Source organism: Canis aureus, chromosome 2 (assembly GCF_053574225.1).
Source record: "Canis aureus isolate CA01 chromosome 2, VMU_Caureus_v.1.0, whole genome shotgun sequence".
Classification (NCBI taxonomy): Eukaryota; Metazoa; Chordata; class Mammalia; order Carnivora; family Canidae; genus Canis; species Canis aureus.
The window spans coordinates 8082606-8097593 of NC_135612.1; the positions used below are offsets into that span (position 1 = coordinate 8082606).

A 14988-nucleotide genomic window follows, 5' to 3' on the forward strand; every position below is an offset into this window, starting at 1 on the left:
ACAACGGGCGAAGGGCCTCCTACAGGGCCTCCTACAGGGCACCCACCCACACACGGTTTCAGCTCCACGCACGCTCTACGATTTATAGGCAGTAATGGTGAAGGGAGGCCAAAACAAAAAACAAAACAGGACTGCTGAGAGGCAGTGGGGCTGTGAGAATATATGTGACCATGAAACTAAAAAAAAAAAAAAAAAAAAAAAAAAAGAAGAGAAAGGGAAAGAAATGAGGGGAATAATTTAATTTTTATGTAGTGCTTTCCACATTCAATTTTAGCAAGCATGTAAATTGGTCAGGGTATTTCTGGGATGTGTAGAATTTGAAACAAGCCGTTGGGAGGAAGCGGGTGGCAGGGAGGTTCTCTTTAGGAGAGAAGTCACCAACTTGTTGAAGAAAGCAATAATCACCAAGCAACAAATGGAGCCTCTTGTTAAATCCATAGAATACATAGAGTTGTTGAAAAACATAGCCAAAAAAGAAAAAAAAAAGAAAAATATAGCCAAACAGAGTCTAATAAGAATAACAAGTAAACACGAGGTTGTTCAAAAACCTAAGTGTTTCTGCTTGCCTCTTGTACCTGTTTGCACAAACTTCTTAAAAGTCTTCTTCTTTTTTTTTTTTTTACTGCTATTTCTGTACAGTTTCATTCTTAGGTATTTTAAACTTTGGTAAAAATCTTGTGACAGTGCAGGTTGCTACTTTGCTAATTTAGATGTATAAACATCCAATCACTTCCCTTAAAACATTAAATCTGAAATCTAGCTTTCTGTCAAACTCAGACTCACCCAAGAAACTCTTAAAAATGAAGTTCCTGGCGGTGGCCTGCAGCTCTGATATTTGAAGGAGCGCTCCCCGGTGATTCCCTCGCAGCAAGCCCAGCCTGAGTGCTGAGCTCAGCATCTTGGAGGCATGGCCAAGAGGTGATAGCTGGAGGATTCCAAGTCTATTTTGGGGGCAGCTTTTATCCTGTCTCCCTAGACTAGCATTAGAAAGGGGATCTACCGTATGCTGCAAGCTCAAGTTCTCAGTGATCCTATTGAAATAACAGTCCTGTGCAACAACAACAACATCAAATAATATATTAATATCGGGATCCCTGGGTGGCGCAGCAGTTTGGCGCCTGCCTTTGGCCCAGGGCGCGATCCCGGAGATCCGGAATCGAATCCCACGTCCGGCTCCCAGTGCATGGAGCCTGCTTCTCCCTCTGCCTGTGTCTCTGCCTCTCTCTCTCTGACTATCATAAATAAATAAAAAATTAAAAAAATAATAATATATTAATATCCATGACATTGCAGACCATGGAATAACACAAAATTAAAATAATCAAATAATAATCCTCTTCAAGAATACGAACCACACACTCCTGTACAAATTACCTCAATTTTGCTGCTGGGAAAACCAAGATTTAAGAAAGTGTTCGGGATCACAATGGGAAGTAACACTAGCTCCATGGGAGTCCCTGTTTGGTGAAGTCCCTCATCCCCCGTCCTCCCCCACCCCCAACCCAACCCGTTGAGCTCTTGCAGGGCCAGTTACTTGCAGGCTAAAATAGGAGATTTAATCATGGAAGGAAAATGCTGCAAAGAAAGAGGAAAGGAAAACAATGAAGCTCAATCAACCTGGGAGCCCTTTGGGCCTGTGGGGCTCCTTTGTTGTCACCAAGAGCAGCTCGACTCAAAGCCCAGTGCAGGAGTCTGGGACCTGGGCAGCTGACCAGGGGCCGGCCCCCCACGCAGCCTCAGGGGCCGCACACGTCTTGCACATTTTTCCTCGGCGCCTGTGAGGGTGGTGGAGTTTGTCTGACAGCAGAGGTGCGACTCTGACACAGTATAAGATTGGTGGCATAATAAGAAGACAGTGATCCAGAGAGAAAGTGTGAATTAGAAAGAGAAATCGTTTTGCTCTCTCCTGTAGCTGTAAATAACCTGGCCCACAACTCCCAACTTCCCAAACTCCAGGCCAAAGTGCCAAGGGAAGAAGAGTTTGCTGGAGGGGGGCTTGTCTGGTCAAGGACGACGTCATCTCCAAAGAACTGTATTTGCTAGACGTGGATTTTTCAACCTTGTTCATCACGGCAAACGGTGCTCTGGACTCTCCCTGCAGGCCATTGGGTCTTCCCCCTTCCCAAAACGCCAGCAAGATTTCTGGGCAGCCCAGCAGAGAGAGGCAACGGCTGGGTGTTTCCCTTCTCCAAGGTGGGGAGACACTCAGAGACATAAGTAAGGGGGGGGGCAAGCTAATCATCTTGTTGTTGCAAACTATTGTGGTTGAGAAAGAAAGCAGAGTGGGGAAACTGGATCGTAGTCAAGGGAGGGAAGGGAAGCGTAGTGGTCGGTGACCAGGACCGGGCTGGTGAGCAGAGCCTCTTGGCAACTGAGAGATGCCTGGCCACTTGGTCCTGAAATTATGGTCCAACATCCAGAGAGAACTTGCAGCAAACATGGGCTCTCAGGACTCAGCCCAGACCTACTGACTGAAGGCAGCAATTTCATAAATGCACCAGGTGATTTGCATCTACATTTGTTTGAGAAGCACCAAATTAGGAACTTTCCATGTTCTTCGATCCCAGTAAATTGATAAGTAGTAAAACCAAAAGGGTTTGCTTGTACTTTGTCAATAGTCCTTTTAACACACACACACACACACACACACACACACACACACACACTTCAATGACTATATAAATAATCTAATTTGGAAATAATATAAAAAATAATAATCTAAAGTCTATCATACCCAGGGGCTCATAGCCCCTCAAAGAATATAAACCCCCCATCGCACAGCAGCTGCTTGGAAATCGGCAACTCCCTGTGTATCAGGATCATGTCCTAACTCTGAATGTGAAAGACTTTCCTTTAATATGATGACGCCGCGCTGCAGCAGGACCATCTGTATCCCCGCCCCAGAGAGAATTTTCTGGTGAACCAAGTTATGTTTACGGCCAGCTGAAACTCAAGCTTCCCCTGATCAGTATCAGAGAAACCCATATGCAGTCTGTGTAAGCAAGAGGAAAATGACCTCAGGGGGCAGCCCGCTGCCGCAGTACATAAATAAATTGGCAGATGTGTCAACTATGCATATGAGTCCACAGTGCAGTTCTTCGGGGACTAAAGTCCAAAGACAAAGACGTTTGTGGGTTGCCGGTCAATCTGGAGCATTTCTTCTAATTTCTCTGGATGTGTTTTTGACAGGAGCTTAAGGGCAGTTCAATAAATTAAAATGTATTTACATGGCAATGAAGAATTATCTTGACACACAGAGTTATTTAATTACCAAGGTGCATTGCGTGCTGCTAAAGTTAAGACTGTGTCAGCCTTTCTGGGACAAATCTTTATTTTCAGGGCCATGTGGCTCAGCCAGGAATGATCCCCTGGGTTGGAGCTTGTCATTTATATAAGAGGAGTCTCCTCACTGACCCCCATTTCCATAGACAGCTCTAAACAGATCGGTAATCTCAATGTCAGACATCATGATGAAGTCAGCGCTGCTAAGGCCAAATGTCCCCCTTCAGGGATGTGGCCTCCCTCCCAGAGGAATTGTAAATGAAGTCATACCCCATTTGCAGTCTTCAAAGCATGTCAGGGTTGCTGTCTGTCTGAGTGACATTCAGAGAATTTTCTTGAGGTATCAAGAGGTAGGCGTATGATGAAAGTCTGTTTCCATGCTGGCAGCATCAAAGCACGATTGGTAACTGGTGACCTCATATTATTAGGGACAGGGACAGTTCCCCCCACAGCTATGCACCATAGTGATCATAGAGGAAAGGGGGCACCTCTGAGGTCTAGGCCCCAAGGAAGTCACTCTGAGAAAGAGGACAGGTACCTGGAAGCTCAGGGTCAAACCCTCAGCACGGAGTTGGATAGGAAAGAAAGAGAGGGTGCAAACCTTTCTGCCTCAGCTTTCCTAGAATTTGTCTACTTCTGAATTCCTAATAAATTTTGATCAGAAATAATACGGGCAGCCCATCTATTAGCATGGTTTAGATCCTCCCTTTAGCTAACCCAAGTCAAGGAGGCTAATTATCTTGAAGGAACATGAGATAGCAAAGCCAAACACCACCCACCTTCCTTCGTCAGATGTAAATCAAAGTATGTTAAAGATTTAGCTTGACATCATGACAGACAGTGAGAACGAACAGACATGAGTCCTCCCTCCTGAGAAGCTCACAAGACCAAATGGTTGAATATGAAAGGAAGAGCCAGGAACCTTGGCTCCCACATCCAGGTCAGCCCCATCTGAGTTATGGGTCAGAGAGGTCACGTTACCTCCCCAGTTTTCATTTTCCTCATCCACACGAGGGACTGAATCCCTGAGGAACTCTCCCTCATTCGTTCCACCTGTAGGATTCTATTTCGTGCTTTCCATTTGCGTGAACAATAACCCCCTTTCCACCTGTTCCTTCTGAAAAGCCACAGCCTCTCCCAGTTGATGGTAAGATTTTCAGCCACGGAACTATCCCAAATTCGTTTCTGTAGGTCCGGACATCTTGACCCTCGTGGTGGGATCTGACATCAGTCGCTGTCCCAATACTCCTTGGCCCACCTGCCGCGGCTACCTCCATAAGAGGACTCACTCGGGCTTTGTGAAGGGTTGGAGGAAGAGGTGGTTTGTGCTGAAGCATGACGGCTGCCTCCACTATTACAGACACAAGAAGGTAAACTGGGGGTAAGAATAAGAAACCCTGGGAAGTGCCGTCAGCCCGTTCCCGAAGTCTTGTCTTACGAGGTACCATGTTGTAGGAGTCTGGACACAGTGTTCTCTCCTGTGACTTTTAAAGTACTTTTCCTTCTTCAGAGGTACAGAGAATTGTAATTTATTTTCTCTGCTGCTGCATAAATCAAGGCTGGCATAAGTTTCTATCTCGTTTATTCCTATTTTCAGATCCTCTGTGAAAATTTCCTTATCAAAGCCAAGAAAATAAGAACCAAACTGCATACCTAGTACCCTAGAGAAATCAAAGTAGGCGAAGGCAAAGTGCAGCTAACATCTCGCTGGACCGCAGTGCCTGAGCACTGTTCCCTAGGTTACGGGGATTGATGTTAGCAAGGCTTCTGAAGCCTCCGAGAAGCTGCCTGGAGTACCTTGTTTCATTTCCCAGATTTCATTAAAGCAGCAATTTCTAACTCTAGGAGAAGGTTGGAATATTTAGAGGAGTATGCAGATCCAATCCTCCTCCCAGATGTTTCTCATCCAGCAGGCCTGGGATGGGGCCTGGGCCCATGGAGCTGGGGAAGGCACCTTGAGGGATTCCGGGGTGCACTTCAGACTGCTAACCCAGGGGTCACGTCCTGTCTGTGGAAGTGTTTTCCTAGCCCTGTGCAATATGGCGTTTAATTTCCGTAACCAGATGCAAACATCATAAAATCCAGAGATTTCCCACAGAAATCCTGATTTCCAACTTCTCTTGAAAAAAATCCCTAGCAAACAAGTTGATGGGAGCTGAACAGCAACTCCCTCCTCTAGGAGCGTGGAAGCTGTCCGGTTCAAGAGAGCGTTCACTCCTTCCCACTGTCTTCTGCTCTTTTGGCTTCACTATGAACCACAGGTGCAACCTACCTCTAATAATGTAAAAAAACAGGAATTTTGGTTGTTTCCCTTATATAGGACACGAGCTCTTTCTGCCTTTATTTTACATTGCCCTAGTATCTTAAGGTCAAGCTGCTGCTTTTTTTCTTTTTGTATTTTATATATATGTATGTATAAGAGTATATATATACTCTTTATACATTTAAATATAATATATATATATTTAAAACCTTATTCCTTTCTGGATAGAGGAAAGGAATTTATCAATAAAGAGATCAGTACCTTTTTTTTTTTTTTTTCAAAAAATGAGGCATAATGTTGCCTATTGTAGCATGGCCAAGAATCTTCTTTCCCTAGACTGTGAATCACTTATTTGTGACAATCACGAAGAGGTGTCTGTCTTTTGTAGGAATGTGAGCCTCTGCCACTTTGAAAAAACTTTGTCTCCCTCCAGTGCAGGAAAATAGGATTCTCTGTAAGCAGGGATGAGAAATGATGGTCCGGCCTTGTTCTCTCTGTTCTGACTGTGAAAGTGAAACAGACCAGAAGCTTCTAACCTGGGTATGCTTCAGAAGCCCCTGAAGGATTTTCCAAAGTACATGCAAAAACCGTCTCTTTCCCCCATACCCCCTAAAGGGGTCCTGGAAACCGTATGGTCTTTTTTAAGCTTTTTCAAGGTAATTCTCATGGAACTGAGAATTTCCATGGCTAGTCCCATGGCAAAGTGTGTTCCCATCTAGAGTCAAAGGGCAAAAATAAAAACAATAATGCAAGCTTACCAGTTTATCTTTGATGGGATAGTCCTTTATCCTGAGAAGGTGTCCTTTCCACCTCTCAGTGATAATTTTTGTTTCCTCTCGTGAAATAGTGACAAAACAATGCTAGTTTTTCTCTCATGGCTTCTCTCAGCAAAACAAATACATAAAGCGACTTATGTCAGGTACCCTATATTTTAAGGTTCCTGGTTCTTGAAATTCAGAATGGCTCCTGGATCCAGGGCTTTACGTCTGGATTTGCCAGGTGGCAGTCTCGGGACTGGTGCTGCCTGCAGATGTTATGTTTGGCTTGCACAGTGTTTTTATAAATTTTTTAATTAAATGCATTCAGGTGAAGCATGTGCTGTCCAATTTGCCATAATCCCTACTACTCCTCATTTCCTTACACTGAGCCCAGTTATTTGAATTACCCAGTAGGCCCTATAAGGATTTGAGTGCACGAATCCTGGGGTAGAATTTATGTGGAAAATTACAAGTGTGGCGGTATCATGGTTAAAATTAAGATAGTTTTTTTTTTTAACTGCTTCTAGTCCTCTTTGGGTAAGAAATGTGGTTCTTATATAAGTTTGGACACAGAACACCATCGCTACAGTAGGTTTTAACATGGAGATGGTAAAATACAAAAATAAGGTGTTATTTTGTCTATAAAGAACCAAAATCAGATGCCTTGTGGAGCTGCAAATTCCAGAATATTATACATCTGATCTTTAGAAGAGATGGCAATGACTGAGAAGAGTTAAAGGGGCACAGTAAGAACATAACAGAATAAATTAGCGGAAAATGAACTCAGTCATACAGTATTCACTCAAGCAATAAATATTTATTGAGTGCTCTTATGAGCCAGGCATTATGCTAAACTCTGGAAACACATACGAGAAAGACAAGGTACCTGCCCTGTTTGTGCTTATGGTTACAAAGAAAAGACCGCTATTAAGGAATATATTCACAAATAAACTGGAAATTGTGAGTGGTACTACGAGTAAAACTATAGGGCGAGAGAGGAGAACAGTAGCAGCCTGGATCCAACCAAAGGTACAATAACAAGTGAAGCTTAATATAAAGAATTATTAAACTATGATAAGAGAATAACTATAGGCTATTAAAAAAATACTATATGGTATCAAGGGAAATATTCAAGCAAGGACACACTCAGAAGTAGGACCCTCTCCAGGGCTGGACATTCAGATCTCCTTGGGAAATGTAGTTGAGTCCACTGGATGGAGGGCAGCTCGCTGGTTTGAAACTGGGCCAGATGGACTGTGAGGTCACAGGGCAAACAGATCCCTTTGCATCACAGATGGGGGAGATGAACAGAAGCTGGTAGCCTGGGCCTGGGTATGTGACAGGAGTAGGATTGCCAGTGTGGCAGGAGGCCTGGGGCACAAGGTGTCCTTGTGGGGAAGACTGTCTGGAGGGTGGTGGGATGGGGAGGGCTGCTAGGAAGGAGGAGAAAGGAACACAGGGAAAGGGTGTACCAGGATGGGCAGGAGGCCTGGGGCATAAGAAGGATGTCCATGTGGAGAGGGCTACAGGAAATGATCACTAGGCCACACTGGGGCTGCAAGGTCTCCAGGGACAGCATGTTGGGACAAAACACCCCCAGGCATCCACATACCCACACTGCAGACCCCTCCTGAGCCACTGCAAGGACCAGGAGCATCCTTCCTCCTGCAATGTGCCTCCAGCGCCCTCTACTGAAAAAAGCTTAACACCAGGTGTTCTGTGAAAGGGAACTATGGAAAGTCCTTCCATCGATTCTTGTGGAGCATATATCGAGAAGTAAATTTGGAGCTGAAAATCAACAAGCTCACAACTAGCACAAAAGCAAAACGAAAGGTCAAGTATAAATTAGGAAAATGGGGAATAGAAAATGCATTCCTTCTTGAGGATATAACATTTTAGCTGAGGCCTGAGGGTTGGGAATAAAAATTAGCCAGACAGGAAGTTGGGATGAACATTCTCCATACAGAAAAAAGATCTGTGAAGTGCTCCCCAAGTTGGAAAAAAAGCTTGGCAAGTTTGAAGATCTCAGAGAAAGCCCAGTGTGGCTAAGTCAGAGGGCAAGGAGAAGGTGGGGAAGGCAACAGGTCAGGTTAAAGAGTTAGGTTGAAGGTGGGTTATATGGGGCCCTGAGTCAATGACAGGGATAGTTGGATGTTCTCCTAACTACGAAAAAAAGTCACCAAAATATCTTAGGCAAAGGAATTTCCCAAAGATCATACCACATTCTGACTGTTATGTGTAGAATAAATTGGAAGAGGACAGGAATTGAAAAAAAATATACCAGTTAGTTAGCTTAGTACCATAGCCTAAGCAAGAAGAGATATTTGGTCTTGACCAGGGTTGGAATAATGAAGCTCAGTGGTTAGATCGCCAGATATATTTAAAAGATAAAAACCACAGTATTTGGGAATGAATTAAATGTGGCAGAGAAAGTGCATATAAGGGTCATTCAAGGATGACTTCGAAGTTTTAGCAAAAGTAACTGGTGGAATAAGGTGTCATTTACTGAAGAGGGAATAGGTGACAAGGGCACAGGGTAAGGTGAGATCAGTAGTTCAATTTGAACTACTATGTAGTATGGAGAGAGGATTTATGGTATCATATATACTCCATCGTTATAGAATAGCACATATATAGTATTTAAGGCCACGGCAATTGATGAGATTGCTCGAGGAGAGAATCTAGTGAGATGAAAAGAGAGCCCTCAACCAAAACCCCAAGGGTGGACAGAGCAGAAGGAAAAAGGAAAGGTGGTTGAGAGGGGTAGCCAGAGAAATATAAACAAAACGTGTGTCAGGGAATCAAGATTTTTTTAAAAGTTTCAAAAAAAGGAAGGTCACCAGTGTCTCCCAGTGTTGTGCAAGGCCACGCTATGCTGAGTGTTAGGAAATAGCCATTGAATTTGGCATTACAAAGTCCTTGGACTCTTTGGTAAGAGGCATCTGGCTCATACAAAGTGAAACAGCTCATTAGTGTGAATTGGAAAAGTGCAAACAGCATTTGTAGACCAGTCTTTTGTAAAGCTTGCCTCTGAAAGACACTAGAGAAACGGTCGAACGTGCAGACTGAAGAGTGTGTAGCTCATTTACAGTTATTGTAATTACTTATATAATTGGGTTTGCATCTACTGTCCTTGTTTTTACTTTCCATTTGTCTCTCTTTTCTGTTTCTTTCCTTCACCTTTCTCGCCTCCTTTCAATTAATTAAATAGCTTTTACAATTCCACTTAACTTGGGGGTTAGTAAGTCTTTTACCATTCTTTCTGCGATCACCAGAAATATTACAATGTGCTTGAACTTCTTAGAATTGAATGTAAATTTGTACTTATGCTCTTTGATGGGCATCGCGGCATGTAACTTAGCCATGCCCTAGGTAGTCCGCTTGTGTTACCATGTATTTTAATTCTATACAGATTGCAAGTCCTCTAAGACATTATTAACATGCTTTTATACAGCCAATATTCTTTTATATTTATCCACATATCTACCTTGTTCCGTGGGCATTCGTCTGTCCCTGCATCTTCGAGCATTTAACCGGGCAACGTCTTCCTTAAGTCAACAGAAAGCCAAAAGAACACTCTCCTTTGTGCTTTATGCTGCAGAGATTTTTCTGACATCCTTCCAGCTGTCTGGTTTAATAGCAAATTAACCCCCCCACCACCAAAGTTCCTAATTTTAATAATTATATATTCAGTCCCAATTTTCATTTGACTTGTTTTTTATAATTACCTGCATGAGCTGAAATGCTTCCACTTGTCTTTTATCTGTGAACATAGTGATCCTAGTCATGCTAAATTTCATCCCTTATCAGGATCCCCTATTGATTTGTTTCTGTTACCTGTCATTTCTGCAGTTCTGTTTCTGTTAGGACGACAAAAGCCCTAGTCCAAGGTCATCTTCTAACCAGCATGAAAATAATTGTAAGGCAATCAGTCCTTGTGAGGGCGGGCTGCTTTACCATTCAACCTAACTGCCCAGGGTCATTCTTTGGGGTTCTACCTCAGAGCCTGACTTGTCACGACCACTTCCCTGATGGGCCCTGAACTCCCTTAAGTCCTTGAGAGCTCTTTTTAGCTCCTCAGCCTTTTCAGGAGGTGACCCCAATGTGGGGCTCATCCCCTGCTGGGTTTTAGCCCCATTATACGTCACTGTCTTACGAGCCTTCTGAAGTATTTGAAGAGGCATTTATAGATACACTTCAACTTTTCTGTTTTTCTCAGTAATCGAATCTGTACTAATTAATTATCTGCCGTCACTAAAATAGCAGTTCTGATGATAGCCAAAAAAGGAAGGATGAGGGGAAACATGTTTTGTTATTGTTTTTCTGGTATGAGACACCGAAGTGTGAGTGCTCCTGAGGGTAGGGTCAAACCGAGGAATTGCTGATGGATGTGTTTCCCTTGCAAGCCATCCATCCTGAAAGTCGGGGGTCTCTAGCTCATAGGAACCACGAGAGAAACTGAACTTTGTGAAGGATAAGACTGAATGTTCAACCAGGTTCCAAACAAAAGGAAGCATTCTCTGTATGTTGTAGCAGAACAAGCCAGCCTTTGTCCGTTCTATGACTCCATGTGTGCAAGGCCCCAGGCGTGGGTGTGTGTGGGCAGCGCAGTGGGGACTGGGAGACACCAGGCTTTACAATGTAACGCTTCAAATACGTGTCTCTATTTTGGGAGTTTCTGATCGTTGACTTTGCTATGTTGGAGGAGGAGCCCAAGGGGCTGAATGACACACAACAGTGTGGGAGACTTCATTTTGAACAAAGATTAAAATTTGGAGCACGAAATAGGATTCATGAGTTTTGTTATGTGTCTCGAATCTCTTTGTAAATGAGACCTATTTCTCTTTGATTTCCTTCAACAACAGGAAAGGAAATTACGTCCCCTTCCAATGGTACCCAGATGCTATTTGCTTTCAAAAGCTGCAAAGCCCTAAAACTAAACGGGGACAAGTTGAAGTAGGATGGAGTGTGGGCTTTGAAGGTCAGTCTAGCTCTATGGCCTCCAATCTTAGAATCCTTTTTTTTTTTTTTTTGTATGACTTTTAGGAAACTAAGAGTTACCAGGAAATGGGTAGCTCTTGGTATTGGCCAAAGGATTGAGCCAAGAAGAAGAGGAAAACCAGGCTCACAGAATTCATTTCACCGGGAAGTAGGAGGAAGCAATATAGGTGATTTCTGATGGCACCTTATGGTTGTGCTTGTTACCAGAGTGCTTCCTTGCCTGCAGGTGCCCAGGTGACTCTACGGGAGACAGGATATTGGAGGTCTGGGGAGAAGTCTGGCAAGAGACTCGGGTGTGTCAATCGTTTGTGGGTAGGGTTGGCACCACATGCCATGAGATAAACTAAGGAGAACGGAGATCACAAGAGAAGAGAGCTAAGGTCAACGCCATTGGACAGAGGACAGAGCCGGTCAGAAGTCTGGTGCAGGAATGAGGACCCAGATCAGAGTGTGAACAGGAACAGACAGTGAGACGAGTCTTATGTTCCCAAAGGCCAGAAATAAACGTGCTTCAAAAAGGTAGGAGTGGTCAGTGGAGCCAAATGCTGCTATGAAGTAGTTTCCTGCTAGATGTAAGCCTCTTGGTGGGAGGACGGCCCGCCCTGGCTGTGTCTGGCCTTGTCCGCCTACATCTTTGATCCTCCTTTTTCCAGATCCAAAGGCCTATTTGTCTCTGCCATCCAGAGGGGCGACTCCCCTGAATGCATATTTCGTGCAACTTTCTCTCTTCTCCCCCTTTTTCAGGCAAACTCTTAGAACGAGTTGTCCGATGGGGTCTTTCACTTTGTTTTCTAACTCAGGCATCCGTTTCTGCTCTCCTGTGCTTGTTGGGGTTGTAACCGTGCCCAGATTACCCAGGGAGGGAGGGTGGGATGAGAAGAGCAGTGGGCCGCTGACATTCCACGGGGCGTGACATCCGCCCCATAAGGCTCTTACGTGCATTAAATTAAGTGACATTTGTAAACCAACCGACACATAGTCTCAAATACTAGATGCCCTCTCCTTGACCCATTTTACCCTACCCTGTGGTCACATGCCTCATAAGCGAGTACAGATTCAAACTCAGGTCTGCTTGGCTTAAAAAAGCTGCCGGCCAACTGCCTGGAAACCACAGTCCCTGACCCGTTTCCCAGGTTCACAGCCCCAAACTGGACCTCAGCCTGCTGATCTGCTTCTGCTCCAGATATCAGCCCTCGCTGGCTGCCTACCCACCCCTCTTGTCCTCACACTGTAACCGTGTCCTCCCCTCGAGAACGCCGCAGGACCAAAGAGAGGCTAAGACAGGAACTGTTAGGTAAGGTTGGTGAAGTTCACAGGAGTGGAGCAAATAAATACCCAATGGATGGAGGGGTGCTTGTGGCATTCGGAAAGCAGGGGGTGAGCCAGGACATGCGCATGGGCAATATTAAAGGGGATCTGCAAGTTCCCACTAAGACGTTTAATGAGCTCATGTCTTAACTTTCAGAAATACCTCATCGAAACCTTCATCTGTAATTTAAGAGATGCCCAGTAGGTGGTGGGGCTTCCTCACAGATGGCTGTTCAGAGCCAACCCGTGGATAGTCTGAATCCCAAAATTCTTGTGAATGCAGAGATTGGAAAATTAATTTAGACTGGCTTTCTCCTTTCCCCAAATAGGAAAATGGGGATTAAATAGTATATAATTTACAACAGAGGATGCAGCACTTGAACCAGGGTGGCTGATAGTCACCCGAAATTCTCTGATTTTTACTAGATACCAGCCTCCAGCTCTGAGTAATTTCCCATAAGAAGACCATGCAATGGCACCAAGCAGCTGGTTCTGGGTTAGGAGGGTGTAAGTGTATGTAGGAAAAGGCTTCTGACCTAAGAAGACCACATTCTTAGGATGATATTCCTTTTTTTTTTTAAGATTTTATTTATTCATTCATTCATTCATTCATTCATTCATTCATTCATTCATTCATGAGAGACAGAGAGGCAGAGACACAGGCAGAGAGAGAAGCAGGCTCGATGCAGGGAGCCCGACGTGGGCCTCGATCCCAGGGCCCCAGGATCACAACCTGAGCCACCCAAGCACCCCTTAGGATGATATTCTAATGGAGCTATTTATCCAGTATCAGGAAGACCCAATAAAAAAGGACACTTACAAATCACCTTTCTGATTTTCTGCCTTTTTTTCCCCTACAAAAAAATACCACCTGTGTAGGGTGTAAATTAGAAGGAAGCCAGTTTCCAAAAATGGCCTACTTCCCAGGTGACCGACCCTAGTACCTGGGACTCCCGGAGACACAGGCCAGGTCATCTGTTGCTAAAAGACATTCCTGGGAGCAATTCACATCCGTTCCATTATTGGCAAAATAATTACTGAAAAGTTCTCATAGGCCAGGGGGTAACGCTGTAAAAATAGTTTTCAAAGCCAACTCATGGAATTTCACTTTACTGTGGGAAGAGATGGAAACGAGACAAGCTAATTTCAGATGTGGGCAAGTATTTGGATGTGACAGTGGCTGAGGGGTGGGAGGGGGCTGAGGGGCTGTTCTCAAGGAATGGTCAAGAAAGCTTGTCAGAGAAGATGGTATTTAAGATAAAACAAAGAGGAGGAATGATTTCAGCAGAGGCAACAACTAGTACAAAGGCCCTGAGGAGGGAGTATTAAGCTCTTGGCAATCATTACCTCCTTAATAAGCATTAAGTAGCTCATCAGATTGCATCTTGAGACCGACTACTTGGTATATAGAAAGATCCTGAAGGAGCTCAGGCCTGGGGGAGCTTGGAGGTGGAGGAGAATGGAGGCCAGCAGTGTGACACTGGGCTGCGGGCTGCCCCGAGGTGCAAGGGAGGAGGCCTCACAAGAAAGCAGGAGAGATTTACTAAAGGGACAAACAGAGGGCACCAAATACGCACCGTAGGTGATTCAAAGTAGCTCTTAAAAAGTGCTTTTCATACAGCCTGCACATTTATTTCCATCTCATTGTTTTTCAAATGTAGTCTGGAAACCACACAGTAGAATCACCCAGGCACTTGTCACATCCCTGTGGGCATCACATCAGATTTTCCAAATCTGAATTCATGGGATGGGGATTGTCATAAACAATCAGAATATAGATTCTAATACATAGGCGCGCGCACGCACACACACACACACACACACCCCATGAATATCATCCACACTAAAGTTGAGAACTGATGCTCTGTAGAATTAGCATTTTACCAATCCTTCAGCTCCTCAAATAGTACGGCCTTCTATTTCTGCTAGCACAGGCGCTGCTCTTCAGAGTAGGAAAAGGCTAAACCACCTCTGGGAGAATATGGGAGGAGTAATTCACGGCAAAAAATCCTGCAAAACATTAGGGAGTTTTAAAGAGATCTTTAATAGTTCCCTTTATAATTTGTGGGTTTTTTAAATCTATAATATAAAAAGGAGCCCTTTTCCTTTTGGGTTTGAATAAACAGAGGACCGTGGGCTTTCTTCAAGGGCAGAGTGTTATTTTTCCTACGAATGGTACAGTTTTGTGGGCAGTAATGTTCTCTTCCTAAATCTCAAGAGCATTGAGCCCTCACCTCGTCCAGTTATTGGGGACTCATAGGAAAGAACGTTCCATTAGTGAAACTGTGGGTTGGGAGGTTGTGCCTTCAACTCCTGCAGTAGACAACAATGAGGACATGGCAAATGCTTTGGGAATGGTGAAGAAAATTAGTGTGT

General features: G+C 44.2%; 1 protein-coding gene and 1 long non-coding RNA gene across 2 annotated transcripts in view; both read left to right on the forward strand.

Moving 5' to 3' along the window:
* The window catches only part of LOC144292425 (uncharacterized), a 100620-nt gene that overhangs the window by 45388 nt on the left and 40244 nt on the right, over positions 1-14988 (forward strand). The window contains exon 7 of the mRNA XM_077862659.1: positions 4474-4652. Coding sequence (XP_077718785.1) covers positions 4474-4652 — 179 coding nt within the window. The remainder of the gene's footprint in view (positions 1-4473; positions 4653-14988) is intronic.
* Positions 8149-11824, forward strand: LOC144292464 (uncharacterized). Its single transcript, XR_013359854.1, has 2 exons — positions 8149-9375; positions 11531-11824. It is a non-coding gene; the product is annotated as an uncharacterized LOC144292464 (long non-coding RNA).